At 41.7% G+C, this 13515-nt stretch overlaps 1 protein-coding gene across 6 annotated transcripts in view; it reads right to left on the bottom strand.

Moving 5' to 3' along the window:
- Positions 1-808: 808 nt before the first annotated feature.
- Positions 809-13515, bottom strand: part of armc3 (armadillo repeat containing 3) — a 201039-nt gene continuing 188332 nt past the window's right edge. For all 6 annotated transcript variants that reach the window (XM_043690445.1, XM_043690444.1, XM_043690441.1 and 3 more), the window contains 2 exons: positions 1541-1703; positions 809-1436 (listed from right to left, as the gene is read on the bottom strand). In XM_043690445.1, coding sequence (XP_043546380.1) covers positions 1155-1436; positions 1541-1703 — 445 coding nt within the window. In that variant the 3' untranslated portion in view covers positions 809-1154. The remainder of the gene's footprint in view (positions 1437-1540; positions 1704-13515) is intronic.

Raw genomic sequence — 13515 nt, 5'->3', positions numbered from 1 at the left:
TGCATAAGGCTCTGGTCAGACTACAATTGGAATATTGTGAGTTTAGGGCCCCGATTTTACGAAAGGATGTGCTGGTGTTGGTGGGCTCCAGAGGAGGTTTATAAGAATGATCCTGGGGATAAAGGGCTTGTCACATGAGGATTAGTTGAGGACTCTGGGTCTGTACCCCATAAAGTTTAGAAGAATGGGGAGTATCTCACTGTGTGAGATATCTCACACAGAGTACTGAGAGGCCTGGATAGAGTGGATGTGGAGTAGGTGTTTCCACCAGTAGGAGAGACTCGGAACTGAGGGCACAGCCTCAGAGTGATGGGCTGACCTTTAGAACTGAGGTGAGGAGGAGTGCCTTCAGCCAGAGGGTGGTTAATCTGTGGAACTCACTACTGCAGAAGGCTGTAGAGGCCAAATCATTGAGTGTATTTAAGACAGAGATAGATAATTTCTTGATTAGTAAGGGGATCAAGGGTTACACATCTTGAACTGCAGATGTGTAATGGGAACATGTGGAGTTGAGGCCACAGTCAGATCAGCAATGGTTTTATCAGATGGTGGAGCAGACTTGAGGGGCCGTTGTCCTAATTCTTCCCCTTGTTCCTATTTTCCTTCTGTTTAACTAAAACTAATGGTGAATTTACGTGTGGTGAGATGAATGCTTCTGTAATTTTAAGATGTTGGCTGAGAATTCAGATCTAAACTGTAGCATAGGACAAAATAATATCAACCACAACTGTTTGACCTATCTTCTTAAAATATATAGCAGCAGGATAAAGGACATTAATAATGTACTTTTCAGTATGATGTAGTTCTGTCGTTGTAATATTAATTTATTTGGTATTCCATTTATAATGTAAAACAACACACCTACACAAGTTGTGGAAATGCTAACAAGAAGAAGAGCAATTGAATGGTTTGTGTGAAAATCAAGTAACACATAAACATATCAGTAATCGTTAAATGCTCCCATTTAGAGAAAAGGTCATTTCATTAGGTGATAAAAATGAATATAGCAAAGATTATTATAAATATTTAAACTAAACAAACTGGCATGGTGACTCAATGGTCAATTTTTAAGATGGCATTTACAATTTTGTAGCACCAATTTGCAATCTGTTTAAATCTATCAAATTTGTCAAATGCAGACTTTAGCAATTTATTTATTTATTTTCAAAATGATCTAGGTACCAAGACAACTGTTTGCAACATTTACAAGTAGTATGTTTACAACTACTGTAACTTTCATAGTGTGCTGCATCAGGACTGTCAGTCCTCATCAAGTTGCCTACTTGGTGCATAAGATCCACAATGTATTTTGTTGGTGGAATGAAAAGCCCAATAACATCTTGGGTTGGTTGGTCAACCAACATGACTTCATTCCAGGCTCGGTTATACTCTCCACGAACAAGACTGCAACTGATTCCTATTCTATCTGCTAAAGCCTGAAATACAAATAGATTCATTAAATAAGTTATTACATGCATTTCAAATTATTTTGGAAACTGTATGAATGAGCAATTTATTTTTTTACTGGAAGAAAATCTACCTTGAATAGAAGGGCTCTGTGGTAGTAGACACCTTTCTGAATTTTGCCAATGGGGATGATGTTGGATTTTAATTCAAATTTCAGGTCAGCAATGTGTAGTTCCCAGTTGAATTCATGAAGCTTTTCCTTGTGTATAGGTCCACCCATCTTTTCAGAAACAAACCTAGTATTGAAAATTAAACAAAGTAAGAGAAATCAATTGCATTGTTCTAAGGGGGTGGTAAAGAATAAGGAAATGAAGTCATGGATAGAACATTGGCATACTCTGTATGTTACAATAGGGGAGGAAAAGAAGCTTGTCAGTGACACGGATAGTATTTTTTTTCTTCACCTATGGGATGTGGCCAAAGCTGGCTGGGCCAGCAATTATTGACCATCCTAGTTGCCCTTAATAAGTTGGTGGTGAGCTGTCTTATAGAATTGCTGTAGTCCATATGCTGTAAGTAGACATAATGCTGTTTGGGAGGGAATTTCAGAAATTTAACCTCATGCACTGAAAATGGAGATATATTTCAAAGTCAGGATGGTGAGTAGTTGAAAGGGAACTTGAAGATGGTGGTGTTCTCATGTATCTGTTACTCGTCATTCCAGATGGTGGTAGTCATTCCAACAGGGTGTGGTCTTAGGACCTTTGGTGAATTTATGCAGTGCATACTGTAGTTAGTTCAGACTTCTGCTCCTGAGAGTTCAGACTGCTGCTCCTGGGCATCGATGGTGGAGGGAATGGATGTTTTGTTAATTTGGTGTTAATTAAGTGGGCTGCTTTGTCCTAGATGGCGTCAAGCATCTTGAGTGTTGTTGGAGCTGCATTCATCCAAGGAAGTGAGAAGTATTCCATCCCACGTCTGACTTATGCCTTGTAGATGGTGGACAGGTTTGGGTTCTCAAGAGGTAAGTTACTTGCTGCAGTATTCTAAGCCTCTGACCTACTCTTGTAGCCACTGTATTTATATGGCCAATTTCTGATAGCTGGTAGCCTCTAGAATATTGATAATGGGGATTCACTAATGGCAACACCATTGGATGTAAAAGGACAATGGTTAGATTGTCCCTTATTGAAAATGGAACCTGGCATTTGTATGGCATGAATATTACTTGCCATTTTTTTTCTCATGCTTAAATAATGATGCCGAACATTGAGCAATTATCAGCGAACATCCAAATTCTGTCCTTATGATGAAGAGAAGGTCATTAATGAAGCGGCTGAAGGTGTTTGGGCCAAAGACAATAACCTAAGAAACTCCTGCAGAGGTGTCTTAGGGCTGGGATGACTGACCTCTAGAACCATTCTCCTATGTGCCATGTGTGACTCAAACCAGCAGTGAGTTCTCCACTGATTCTCATTTAATCCAGTTTTGCTAAGGCTCCTTGATGCTACAGTTGGTTGAATGCAGCCTTGATGTCAAGGGCTGTCACTCTCACCTCACCTCTGGAACTCAGCTCTTTTGTCCATGTTTGAACCAAGTTTATAATGAGGTCAGGGACTGAGTGACCCTGGTGGAATCCAAACTGAGCGTTACTGAACAGATGCTGCTTGATAACACTATTGATGACATCTTCCATCAATTTGCTGATGATCAAAAGTAGACTAAAGGGGCAATAGTTGGCTGAGTTGGATTTCTAATGCGTTTTGTATACAGGATATACCTGGGCATTTTTCCAGATTGTTGGAGGAAATCAGTGTTGTGGCTTTACTGAAACAGCTTGGCTACAATTGCAGCAAGTTCTGGAGAACAAGTCTTCAGTACTATTGCTGAAATGTTGTTCAGGCCCACAGCTGTTGCAGCATCTAATGCCTCCTACCATTTCTTGATATCACATGGAGTGAATTGAATTAGCTGAAAACTTGCATCTGTGATGCTGGGTATTCTCATGGAGGCCAACATGGATAATCCATTTGTTACTTCTGGCCAAAAAGAGTGCTGCGAATGTTTCAGCCTTATGTTTTGCACGGATGTGCTGGGCTTCTCAATCATTGAGGATGGCAATATTTGTGGAGTGTCCTCCTCCACCTTGAATTATTTACCACCATTCACAACTGGAGGTGGCAGGACTGCAGAACTTACATCAAATTTGTTGGTTGTGGGATTACTTAGTTTTGTTTATCATTTGCTGCTAATGCTGTTAGGAATGCAAATAGTCCTGTTCTGCAACTTCATCAGGTTGTCACCTTATTTTTAGGTGTGTCTAGGCCTGCTCCTGGCATGCCTTGCTGCATTCTTCATTGAATCATGGTTGATCCCCTGGCTTAATGGTGGTAGTAGTAGTAGAGTGGTGGATATGCTAGACCACAAGGTTACAGATTGTGCTGGATTATGATTCTGCAGCTGTTAATAGCCCACAGCGCCTCATAAATTTTCAGTCTTGAGTCGCTCAGTCTGTTCAAAGTCAGTCCCATATAGCATAGAGATAATGCTACACAAAATGATGTGAGGTATTATGAATGTGAAGTCAGGACTTAGTATTCACAAGGACTGTGCGGTGGTCACTCCTATCAATACTGTCATGGACAGATGCATCGGCATCAGGTAGATTGGTGAGGATGACATCAAGTATGCTATTCCCTCTTGTTGGTTCTATCACTACCTACCACAGATCCTGTAAAGTTTCAATGTCCTTTTGAACTCAACCAGCTTGATCAGTAGTGCTTCTGCCAAGTCACTCATGGTGGTAGACATCAAAATCCCCCATCTAGAGTACATTCTGTGTCCTTACTATCCTAAGTGCTCCCTCCATGGTAATTAAATACAGATAGTTTAAGAGAAAAGTGGCAGGAATTTCAATCTACTCACTGATTTCTCTAAGTCCTGCAAGTTTGCCAAGATAATTGCCAAATATTAGCTGAAAATATCCTTTAAATTCACAAAAGAATCCATGCCGTTTCAATTTGGGGTTACTGAGGAAAATCTTCCTTTTGTTCCAATGTTTCATACTTTCTAATATCCTTAAAACAGCTTGAAAATTTCACAATGGAGATGGAGATTTGCAGTCTAACTGAATTGAAACTGCAGCTATTTTCCTATTTAATCATTGGGACGTCCATTACAGTTGAACATTATAGTTTCCTCTTTGGCCCCTCTGCGATAGTTTTAGTCTACAAGATTTCTTGGTTTTATTCCCAGTTATATTATTAAATCTTCAATATTTGTTTCCCAACTTCCCTTGGTCAGCAGCACTCAGAGTACCTGATGATTATACTGTTGGCTTCTTCATTTTGTTCCTTTATATTACCCCTTGGCAATGTTAAGAGTTGGTATTGAGTCAATTTTCATGACATAATGACAATATTCAGCTTTAGTTCTCTACCATTGCCCTCAACTATGTGATTAGATATTGTCTAATATTGTTAACCAATTATAAATCTCTGCTTAACAGGAATGGTGCAAACAGAAGCTCGAAAATGGTGGGATTGAGGGTTAGTTAGAAGGAAGATCGCATCACATTCCAAACACATTCTTCTCTCACACCTATCTTATCAGAGTCTGCCCACCCAGAGGGGTGGGGTACTAATTTAAGTGGTTGTTTCAGAGATGTCTTGGGTGATATGTGCCTTTTGAACAGCAGACCAACTGTAGACTATGCAGTCTTGAACCAAAAAGTGAAAACCTTTGGCTAAAGGAGGCCCATGTAACTTATTTTTAAACATTTCTTTTGTAGATGAACTTCCTTGCCCAAAAAGGATATATTTGGAGTCCCTATCCCAAGATTTATTTCCTGGACTATGATTTCTCTCCCTCTTCTACTCTATTTCAACAAACCAGGGACTGCCTCCATGGGTTTCTATAAGTAGAGTAACCTACCTGAGCACTGTCATACACAGTTAAGAGGGACTCTCCAAAAGTGATTTTGGACCCCCTGAAGTCTCATGACATCAGGTCAAACATGGGCAAGGATGCCACCTACTGTCTTTTCTGATCTAATGAATCAGTATTCATTCATGTTAAGTATCATTTGAAAGCAACACTGAGGCACAGATGTGGTCTGTTAAAGGTACTTCAATGTTCATTATCAATATCTAGCACCACTACTACTACTTTTCATTTTGTCTTTATTTTTTTCAGAGCTTGTGGACATTGACAAGTTATATGTTGCCCTGAAGGATATGGGTGTCAAACCGAACTCACATTTGTTGTGACGCCCAACATAAAGAGAAACCATGATTGTATTGCTGGAATGATGACCCATGCTACTTTTGAGGACACACTGAGAAAGCCTCTATTGTGAATAATACTACCATTGTGCAAAATGTGATAAATTCAGAACAGCTCTAACAGCTTAAAACTGAGTATTCACAAGGTTCCCGCCTCAAGCGACTGACTGTGTGGAGTTTGCACGTTCTCCCCGTGTCTGCGTGGGTTTCCTCCGGGTGCTCCGGTTTCCTCCCACAGTCCAAAGATGTGCAGGTCAGGTGAATTGGACATGCTAAATTGCCCGTAGTGTTAGGTAAGGGGTAAATGTAGGGGTATGGGTGGGTTGCGCTTCGGCGGGGCGGTGTGGACTTGTAGGGCCGAAGAGCCTGTTTCCACACTGTAAGTAATCTAAATCTAAAACAATTCTTGCCATCAGCAGCAGCATAACTGTATTCCACCAATATCTGTAATGTCATGACATAGCATATCCCTCACTTTATAATCCAGCCAGTGGATTTCAATGTAGGTTTCAATGGAGTACAGAATAGCACACCAGAATAAAGGTGTATCAAAAAAGAAGTGCCAACTGGTCAAGCTGCAACACAGAATTACACCCGTATTAAACATCATTTTAGTAGCCTTCCAAAATACCGAATCAAGGGGTAAAACTTGGCGAGGAAATAATGACTTTTTACTTGAGAGACAGTTATGGTCTTGGGGAAATGGAATTAAAGGCCAGTGAATCCCTAGACTTGATAAGTTGCATCCTATGATAAGGGAGGAAGTAGCTACAGAGATAGTGGATACAGTGATAGGAATCTTCTAAGAACCCTTAGATTCTGGAAAAGTCTGAGAGGATTGGAAAACTATGAATATGACACCGCTATTCAAAAAGAGGACACAAAAAGTACAATGGGCCTGTTTTCTTAATGCCTGTTATTAGGAAAATGTTAAGAGTCTATGTTACAGATGTAATTATATCTGAATATTTAAAAACACATCGAGAAAACACATAGCCAAATGAACATGGCTTCAAAGGGAAAATCACATCTGCAATTCATGAGATTTTTTTTGCAGAGCTAACAAACAGGATAAAGAGATCATGGTGGACGGAATAGACTTGGATTACCAAAACATATAATGTACCTCACAAAAGCTACTTAATAAGAGCCCATGGAGTTGGTTATACCCTTTTCATGAAAAGGAGATTGGCTAAATAATAGAAGACAGAAAAGAGGGATATGGGGACTATTTTCAGGATGGTAACCTGTAACTAATGGAGTGCCACAGGGATTAGTGCTGGGGCCACAGTTATTTAAAATACTGTACATGAATTACTTGGGTGAGGGAAGTGAATGTGCTATCACTAAGATTACAGCTGATGAAAAATAGGTGGGAAGTGGTGAGGATGATGGAAAAGAATCTCTAGAGTTGTATAGACATTAAATGAGTGGACAAAAATGTGGTATATGGAAAATAAGATCAGAAAATGAAAACTTGGCATGAAAAATAGAGGAGCTGAAAATGGAGAAACACCAATGGAGAAATTTTCAGCACAGAGTGGTTTGGGGGTACTTGTTCATAATTCACAAAAAGCCAGCACATGAATTCAGCAGGTGGTAAGGAAGGCAAATGTAATACATTTATTTCAAAGGGAATTAATTACTAAAATAGGAAAGTCTTGCTAAAACTATATAAGGCACTAGTTAGAGCACATACTGCGAACCATTTTGGTTCCCTAATTTAAGGAAAATATATACTGACATTTGAGGCAATACAGATAAGGTTCACTAGGTTTATTCCAGTATGGACAGATTTCCTTACGAGGCTGAGTAGGATAAGTTGAAACTTTATTGCTGGAACAGCACAGCAGGTCAGGCAGCATCCAGGGAACAGGAGATTCGACGTTTCGGGCACAGGCCCTTCTTCAGGAATCGAGGCGTCGAATCTCCTGTTCCCTGGATGCTGCCTGACCTGCTGTGCTGTTCCAGCAATAAAGTTTCAACTTTGATCTCCAGCATCTGCAGACCTCACTTTCTCCCTGAGTAGGATAAGCTTGTGCTCACTGGAGATTTAAACAAGGAGAGATCTTATTAAAACATAGAAGATTCTTAGGGGTCTTCACAGAGTAGAGAGGATGGGTTAGAACATAGAACATTACAGTGCAGTTCAGGCCCTTCAGCCCTCAATGTTGCACCCACCTGAGAAACCAATCTGAAGCCCTACACTATTCCATTTTCATCCATATGGTAAAAACAATGACTGGAGATGCTGGAAACCAGATTCTGGATTAGAGGTGCTGGAAGAGCACAGCAGTTCAGGCAGCATCCAAGGAGCAGCGAAATCGATGTTTCAGGCAAAAGCCCTTCATCAGGAATCATCAGGAATTCCTGATGAAGGGCTTTTGCCCGAAACGTCAATTTCGCTGCATTTTCATCCATATGTCTATCCAATGACCATTTAAATGCCATTAAAGTTGGCGAGTCTACTACTGATGCAGGCAGGCCATTCCATGCCCCTACTACTCTGAGTAAAGAACTACATCTGACATCTGTTCTATATCTATCACCCCTCAATTTAAAGCTATGTCCTCTCATGCTGGCCACCATCATCCAAGGAAAAAGGCTCTCACTGCCCACCCTGTCTAACCCTCTGATTATCTTAAATGTCTCAATTGATTCACTTCTCAACCTTCTTCTCTCTAATGAAAACAGCGTTGAGTCCCTTAGCCTTACCTCGTAAGACTTTCCCTCCATACCAGGCAACATCCTCATAAATTTCCACTGATCCCTTTTCAAAGCTTCCACATCCTTCCTCTCATGAGGTGACCAGAACTATATGCAATACCCCAACCGCGGCTGCACCAGAGTTTTGTATAGCTGCAATATGATCTCATGGCTACGAAACTCAATCCCTCTACTAATAAAAGCTAATACAACCCTATCAACCTGGCTGGCAACTTTCAGGGATCTATGTACATGGACACTGAGATCTCTCTGCTCATTAGATTAGATTAGATTAGATTAGATTACTTACAGTGTGGAAACAGGCCCTTCGGCCCAACAAGTCCATACTGACCCGCCGAAGCGCAACCCACCCATACCCCTACATTTACCCCTTTAACCTAACACTACGGGCAATTTAGCATGGCCAATTCACCTGACCCGCACATCTTTGGACTGTGGGAGGAAACCGGAGCACCCGGAGGAAACCCACGCAGACACGGGGAGAATGTGCAAACTCCACACAGTCAGTAGCCTGAGTCGGGAATTGAACCCGGGTCTCTGGCGCTGTGAGGCAGCAGTGCTAACCACTGTGCCACCGTGCCGCCCACAAACTAAAATTCAAGCATCAGGAATCTTACCTTTGTCCAGTACTCTTTATTTCTATTGCTCCTTCTGAAGTGAATCACCTCACACATTTCCACATTAAACTCCATTTGCCACCTCTCAGCCCAGCTTTGCAGCTTATCTATGTCCCTCTGTAACCAACAACATCCTTCAGCACTATCCACAACTCTACTGACCTTAGTGTCATCCGCAAATTTACTAACCCATCGTTCTAAGCCCTCATCCAAGTCATTTATAAGAATGACAAACAGCAGTGGACCCAAAACAGACCCTTGCGGTACATGATTCGTAACTGAACTCCAGGATGAACATTTCCCATCAACCCCCACCCTCTGTCTTCTTTCAGCTAGCCAATGCCTTATCCAAACTGCTAAATCACCCTCAATCCCATGCCTCCATATGTTGTGCAATAGCCTACCATGAGGTACCTTATCAAACTCCTTTCTGAAATCCATATACACCACATCAACCGCTTTACCCTCATCCACCTGTTTGGTCAACTTCTCAAAGAACTCAATAAGGTTTGTGAGGTACAACCTACCATTCATAAAACCATGTTGGCTATCCCAAATCAACTTATTCCTTTCTAGATGATTATAAATTCTATCTCTTATAACCTTTTCTAACATTTTACCCACAACCAAAATAAGGCTCACTGGTCTATAATTACCAGGGTTGTCTCTACTCCCCTTCTTGAACAAGGGAACATTTGCCATCCTCCAGTCTTCTGGCACTATTCCTGTACAGAATGACGACACAAAGATCAAAGCCAAAGGCTCAGCAATCTCCTTCCTGGCTTCCCAGACAATCTTAGGATAAATCCCATCTGGCCCAGGAGACTTATCTATTTTCACACTTTCCAGAATTGCTAACACCTCCTCCTTGTGAACCTCAATCCCATCTATTCTAGTAGCCTGTATTTCAGTATTCTCCTCGACAACATTGTCTTTTTTTAGTGTGAATACTGACAAAAAATATTGAGTTAGCACTTCCCCTATCTCCTCTGACCCCACATGCCACTTCCCACTACTATCTTGGATTTGCTTTAATCTTATTCGTCATTCTTTTGTTCCTAATATACCTATAGAAAATCTTAGGGTTTTCTTTGATCCTATTTGCCAATGAATTTTCATGTCCCCTCCTGGCTCTTCTTAGCTTTCTCTTTAGGTTTTTCCTGGCTAATTTGTAATTCTCAAGCACCCTAACTGAGCTTTTATATCTCATCCTAACATAAGCCTTCTTCTTCAGTCAACCATGGCTCCCTTACTCAAAACTTCCTCCCTGCCTGACAGGTACATATTTACCAAGGACACGCAATAGCTGTTCCTTGAATAAGCTCCACATTCTAATTATGCCCATCCCCTGCAGTTTGTTACCCCATCCTATGCATCCTACATCTTGCCTAATCGCATCATAATTGTCGTTCTGCTAGCGATAACTCTTGCCCTGCGGTATATACCTATCGCTTTCAATTGCTAAGGTAAATATAACCAAATTGTGGTCACTATCACAAAGTGCTTACCTACCTCCAAATCTAACACTTGGCTGGGTTCATTACCCAGTACCAAATCCAATGTGGCCTCACCTCTTGTTGGCCTCACTCCTTTCCTGGATGGATCAGGAAACCATCCTGCACACATTGGACAAAAAAAGACTCATCTAAATTACTTGAACTATAGTATTCGCAGTCAATAGTTTGAAAATTAAAGGCCCCCATAACAACTACCCTGTCACTCTTGCTCTTATCAAAAATCATTGTTGCTATCCTTTCCTCTACATCTCTGGAACCATTCGGAGGCTTGTAGAAAACTCCCAACAGGATGACCTCTCCTTTCCTGTTTTTAACCTCAGCCCATACTATCTCAATATTTCCTGTTTTTAACCTCAGCCCATACTATCTCAATACATGAGTCCTCAAACATCCTTTCTGCCACCATAATACTGTCTTAGAACTTACCAGGGCTGAGATTGTAAGCTATATGGAAAGACTGCAGGACCCCATTTCAAACAATGCCCTTTTACCATCTTCTATGGACTTACTGGTTTTCTTTGCAGATGAATCCAGGAACAAGAGGACATAATCTCAAAGTAAGGGTTGTGCATTTAAGACTGAGATAAGGAGGAATTTCTTCTCTCAGAGGGTAATGGATATGTGGAATTCTTTACTGCAGAATTCCTGAGGCTTGTTTATTAAGTATACTCAAGGTTTAGATAGATTTTTGGAATCTAGGGAATCAAGGTTTATGAGAGAAAGGCAGGCAAATGGAGTTGAGGATTACCAGACTGTCCATGATGTCATTCTAAAGTGCAGCAGACTCAATGGGCAGAATTGCCAACTTCTGTTTCTACATCTTATTGTCAAACAGCAGAATAAGCATGCTGCAGACAAAGCGAAGTGATTCCATGACCAATGGATGACTGTGCTGTATTGTTCTATGTTCTAAGTTCTATGTTCTATAATTGCCAACTTCTGTTTCTACATCTTATTGTCAAACAGCAGAATAAGCATGCTGCAGACAAAGCGAAGTGATTCCATGACCAATGGATGAAATCAGAGTTCTCCATTCTTGCTACATCCCAGGTGTGAGTAGCATTGACAATTAAAAGACCAAACGGGAGAAGAAGCACCAAAAATATTCTTGCCTTCAAGGATATTAGAGCTCAACAGTCAACTGCAAAAAATGAAGGTGAACATTTGCAACAGTCTTCAGCTAGAAGTGTTGAGCGCTTGATGCATTGAGCTAAATAGCTAAACATGGAGGTCCCACCTGCCTAAACGTGCTCCTCATCTGAGGCATGGTGACCCTCAAGTTAAGTCACCACTAGTCATATCTCTTGAATGAAAGAGCAGCCCTATGGTCATCAGGAACTATGGTGACTTTATCTTACTATGGAGATACTGAAATAACAGAAGCCAACCTTTAGTCATTTCAATTCATTCCACATAATACCAAGAAACTGCTATGCATGCAGGTATCGCAAAGAACTTGAATTTTGACAACAATCTGGCTGTAATATTGAAGGCTTGTGCTCCAGAACTAGTGCATCACTAAGAAAAGAAGTTACACTAAAGCTTTATAAAACATTGATTATGCCTCAGCTGCAGCACAGTGTTCAGATTTAGGCATCAAAGGAAGGATGCTAACCCTTCCTTAATACCTCAATACATGAGTCCTCAAACATCCTTTCTCCAATTGGAGGATACAACAGAGACTTACCAGGGCTGAGATTGTAAGCTATATGGAAAGACTGCAGGACCCCATTTCAAACAAGTATCCAACTTTGGAAAATGTAGGGGGAATGTAGCACAAAGAGTCAAGTTTCTGGTATCAGAACTGGCTCTAATGGAATGAGGGGCACCAAGCAATCGATTGTGATAGGGGACTCTCTAGTCAGAGGCACAGACAAATGTTTCTGCGGCCAGCAGCAAAAAGTAAGAATGGTGTGTTGCTTCCCTGATGCCAGAATCAAGGATAATCAGAGAGGGTGCAGAATGTTCTCAAAAGGGAGAGGTACCAGCAAGAGGTCATTGTACACATTGGAACTGATGACATAGGAAGTGAAAATGGTGAGATTCTGAAGGGAGAATATAGGAGGTTAGGCAGGAATTTAAACAGGAGGTCCTTGAGGGTAGTAATATCTGGATAACTCCTGGTGCTATGAGCTAGTAAGGGTAGGAATAGGAGGATACAGCAGAATGTGTGGGTAAGGAGCTGGTGCAGGGGAAAAGGCTTCACATTTTTGGATCATTGGAATCTCTTCTGGGTAGAAGTGACCTGTCCAAGATGGATGGATTGCGCCTGAATTGGAAGCGGACTAATATACTGGTAGGGAGATCTGCTAGAGCTGCTTGGAAGGATTTAAAATAATAAGGTGGGGGGGGGGGGTGGGACCCAAAAACGTAGTGAGGAATGAGATCAATCTGAGACTGGTACAGTTGGGAAAAGGAGTGAGTCAAACAGTCAGGGCAGGCAGGAACAAAGCAGAGAACAAGGTCCTCTTGCAAAAATGCCATCCCGTATTCCCAATTCCTCCGCCTCCGCCGGATCTGCTCCCAGGAGGACCAGTTCCACCACAGAAAAAAACAGATGGCCTCCTTCTTTAGAGACCAATTTCCCTTCCCACGTGGTTAAAGATGCCCTCCAACGCATCTCGTCTACATCCTGCACCTCTGCCCTCAGACCCCACCCCTCCAACCGTAACAAGGACAGAACGCCCCTGGTGCTCACCTTCCACCCTACCAAATCGCATAAACCAAATCATTTCCGCCACCTCCAAACAGACCCCACCACCAGGGATATATTTCCCTCCCCACCCCTTTCTGCCTTCCGCAAAGACCGTTCCCTCCGTGACTACCTGGTCAGGTCCACGCCCCCCTAAAACCCACCCTCCCATCCTGGCACTTTCCCCTGCCACCGCAGGAACTGTAAAACCTGCGCCCACACCTCTTCCCTCACCTCTATCCAAGGCCCTAAAGGAGCCTTCCACATCCATC

This window comes from Chiloscyllium plagiosum, chromosome 5 (genome assembly GCF_004010195.1).
Source record: "Chiloscyllium plagiosum isolate BGI_BamShark_2017 chromosome 5, ASM401019v2, whole genome shotgun sequence".
Lineage (NCBI taxonomy): Eukaryota > Metazoa > Chordata > Chondrichthyes > Orectolobiformes > Hemiscylliidae > Chiloscyllium > Chiloscyllium plagiosum.
The sequence above is the reverse complement of the archived record's forward strand: the minus strand, read 5'-3'. Positions and strand labels throughout refer to the sequence as shown.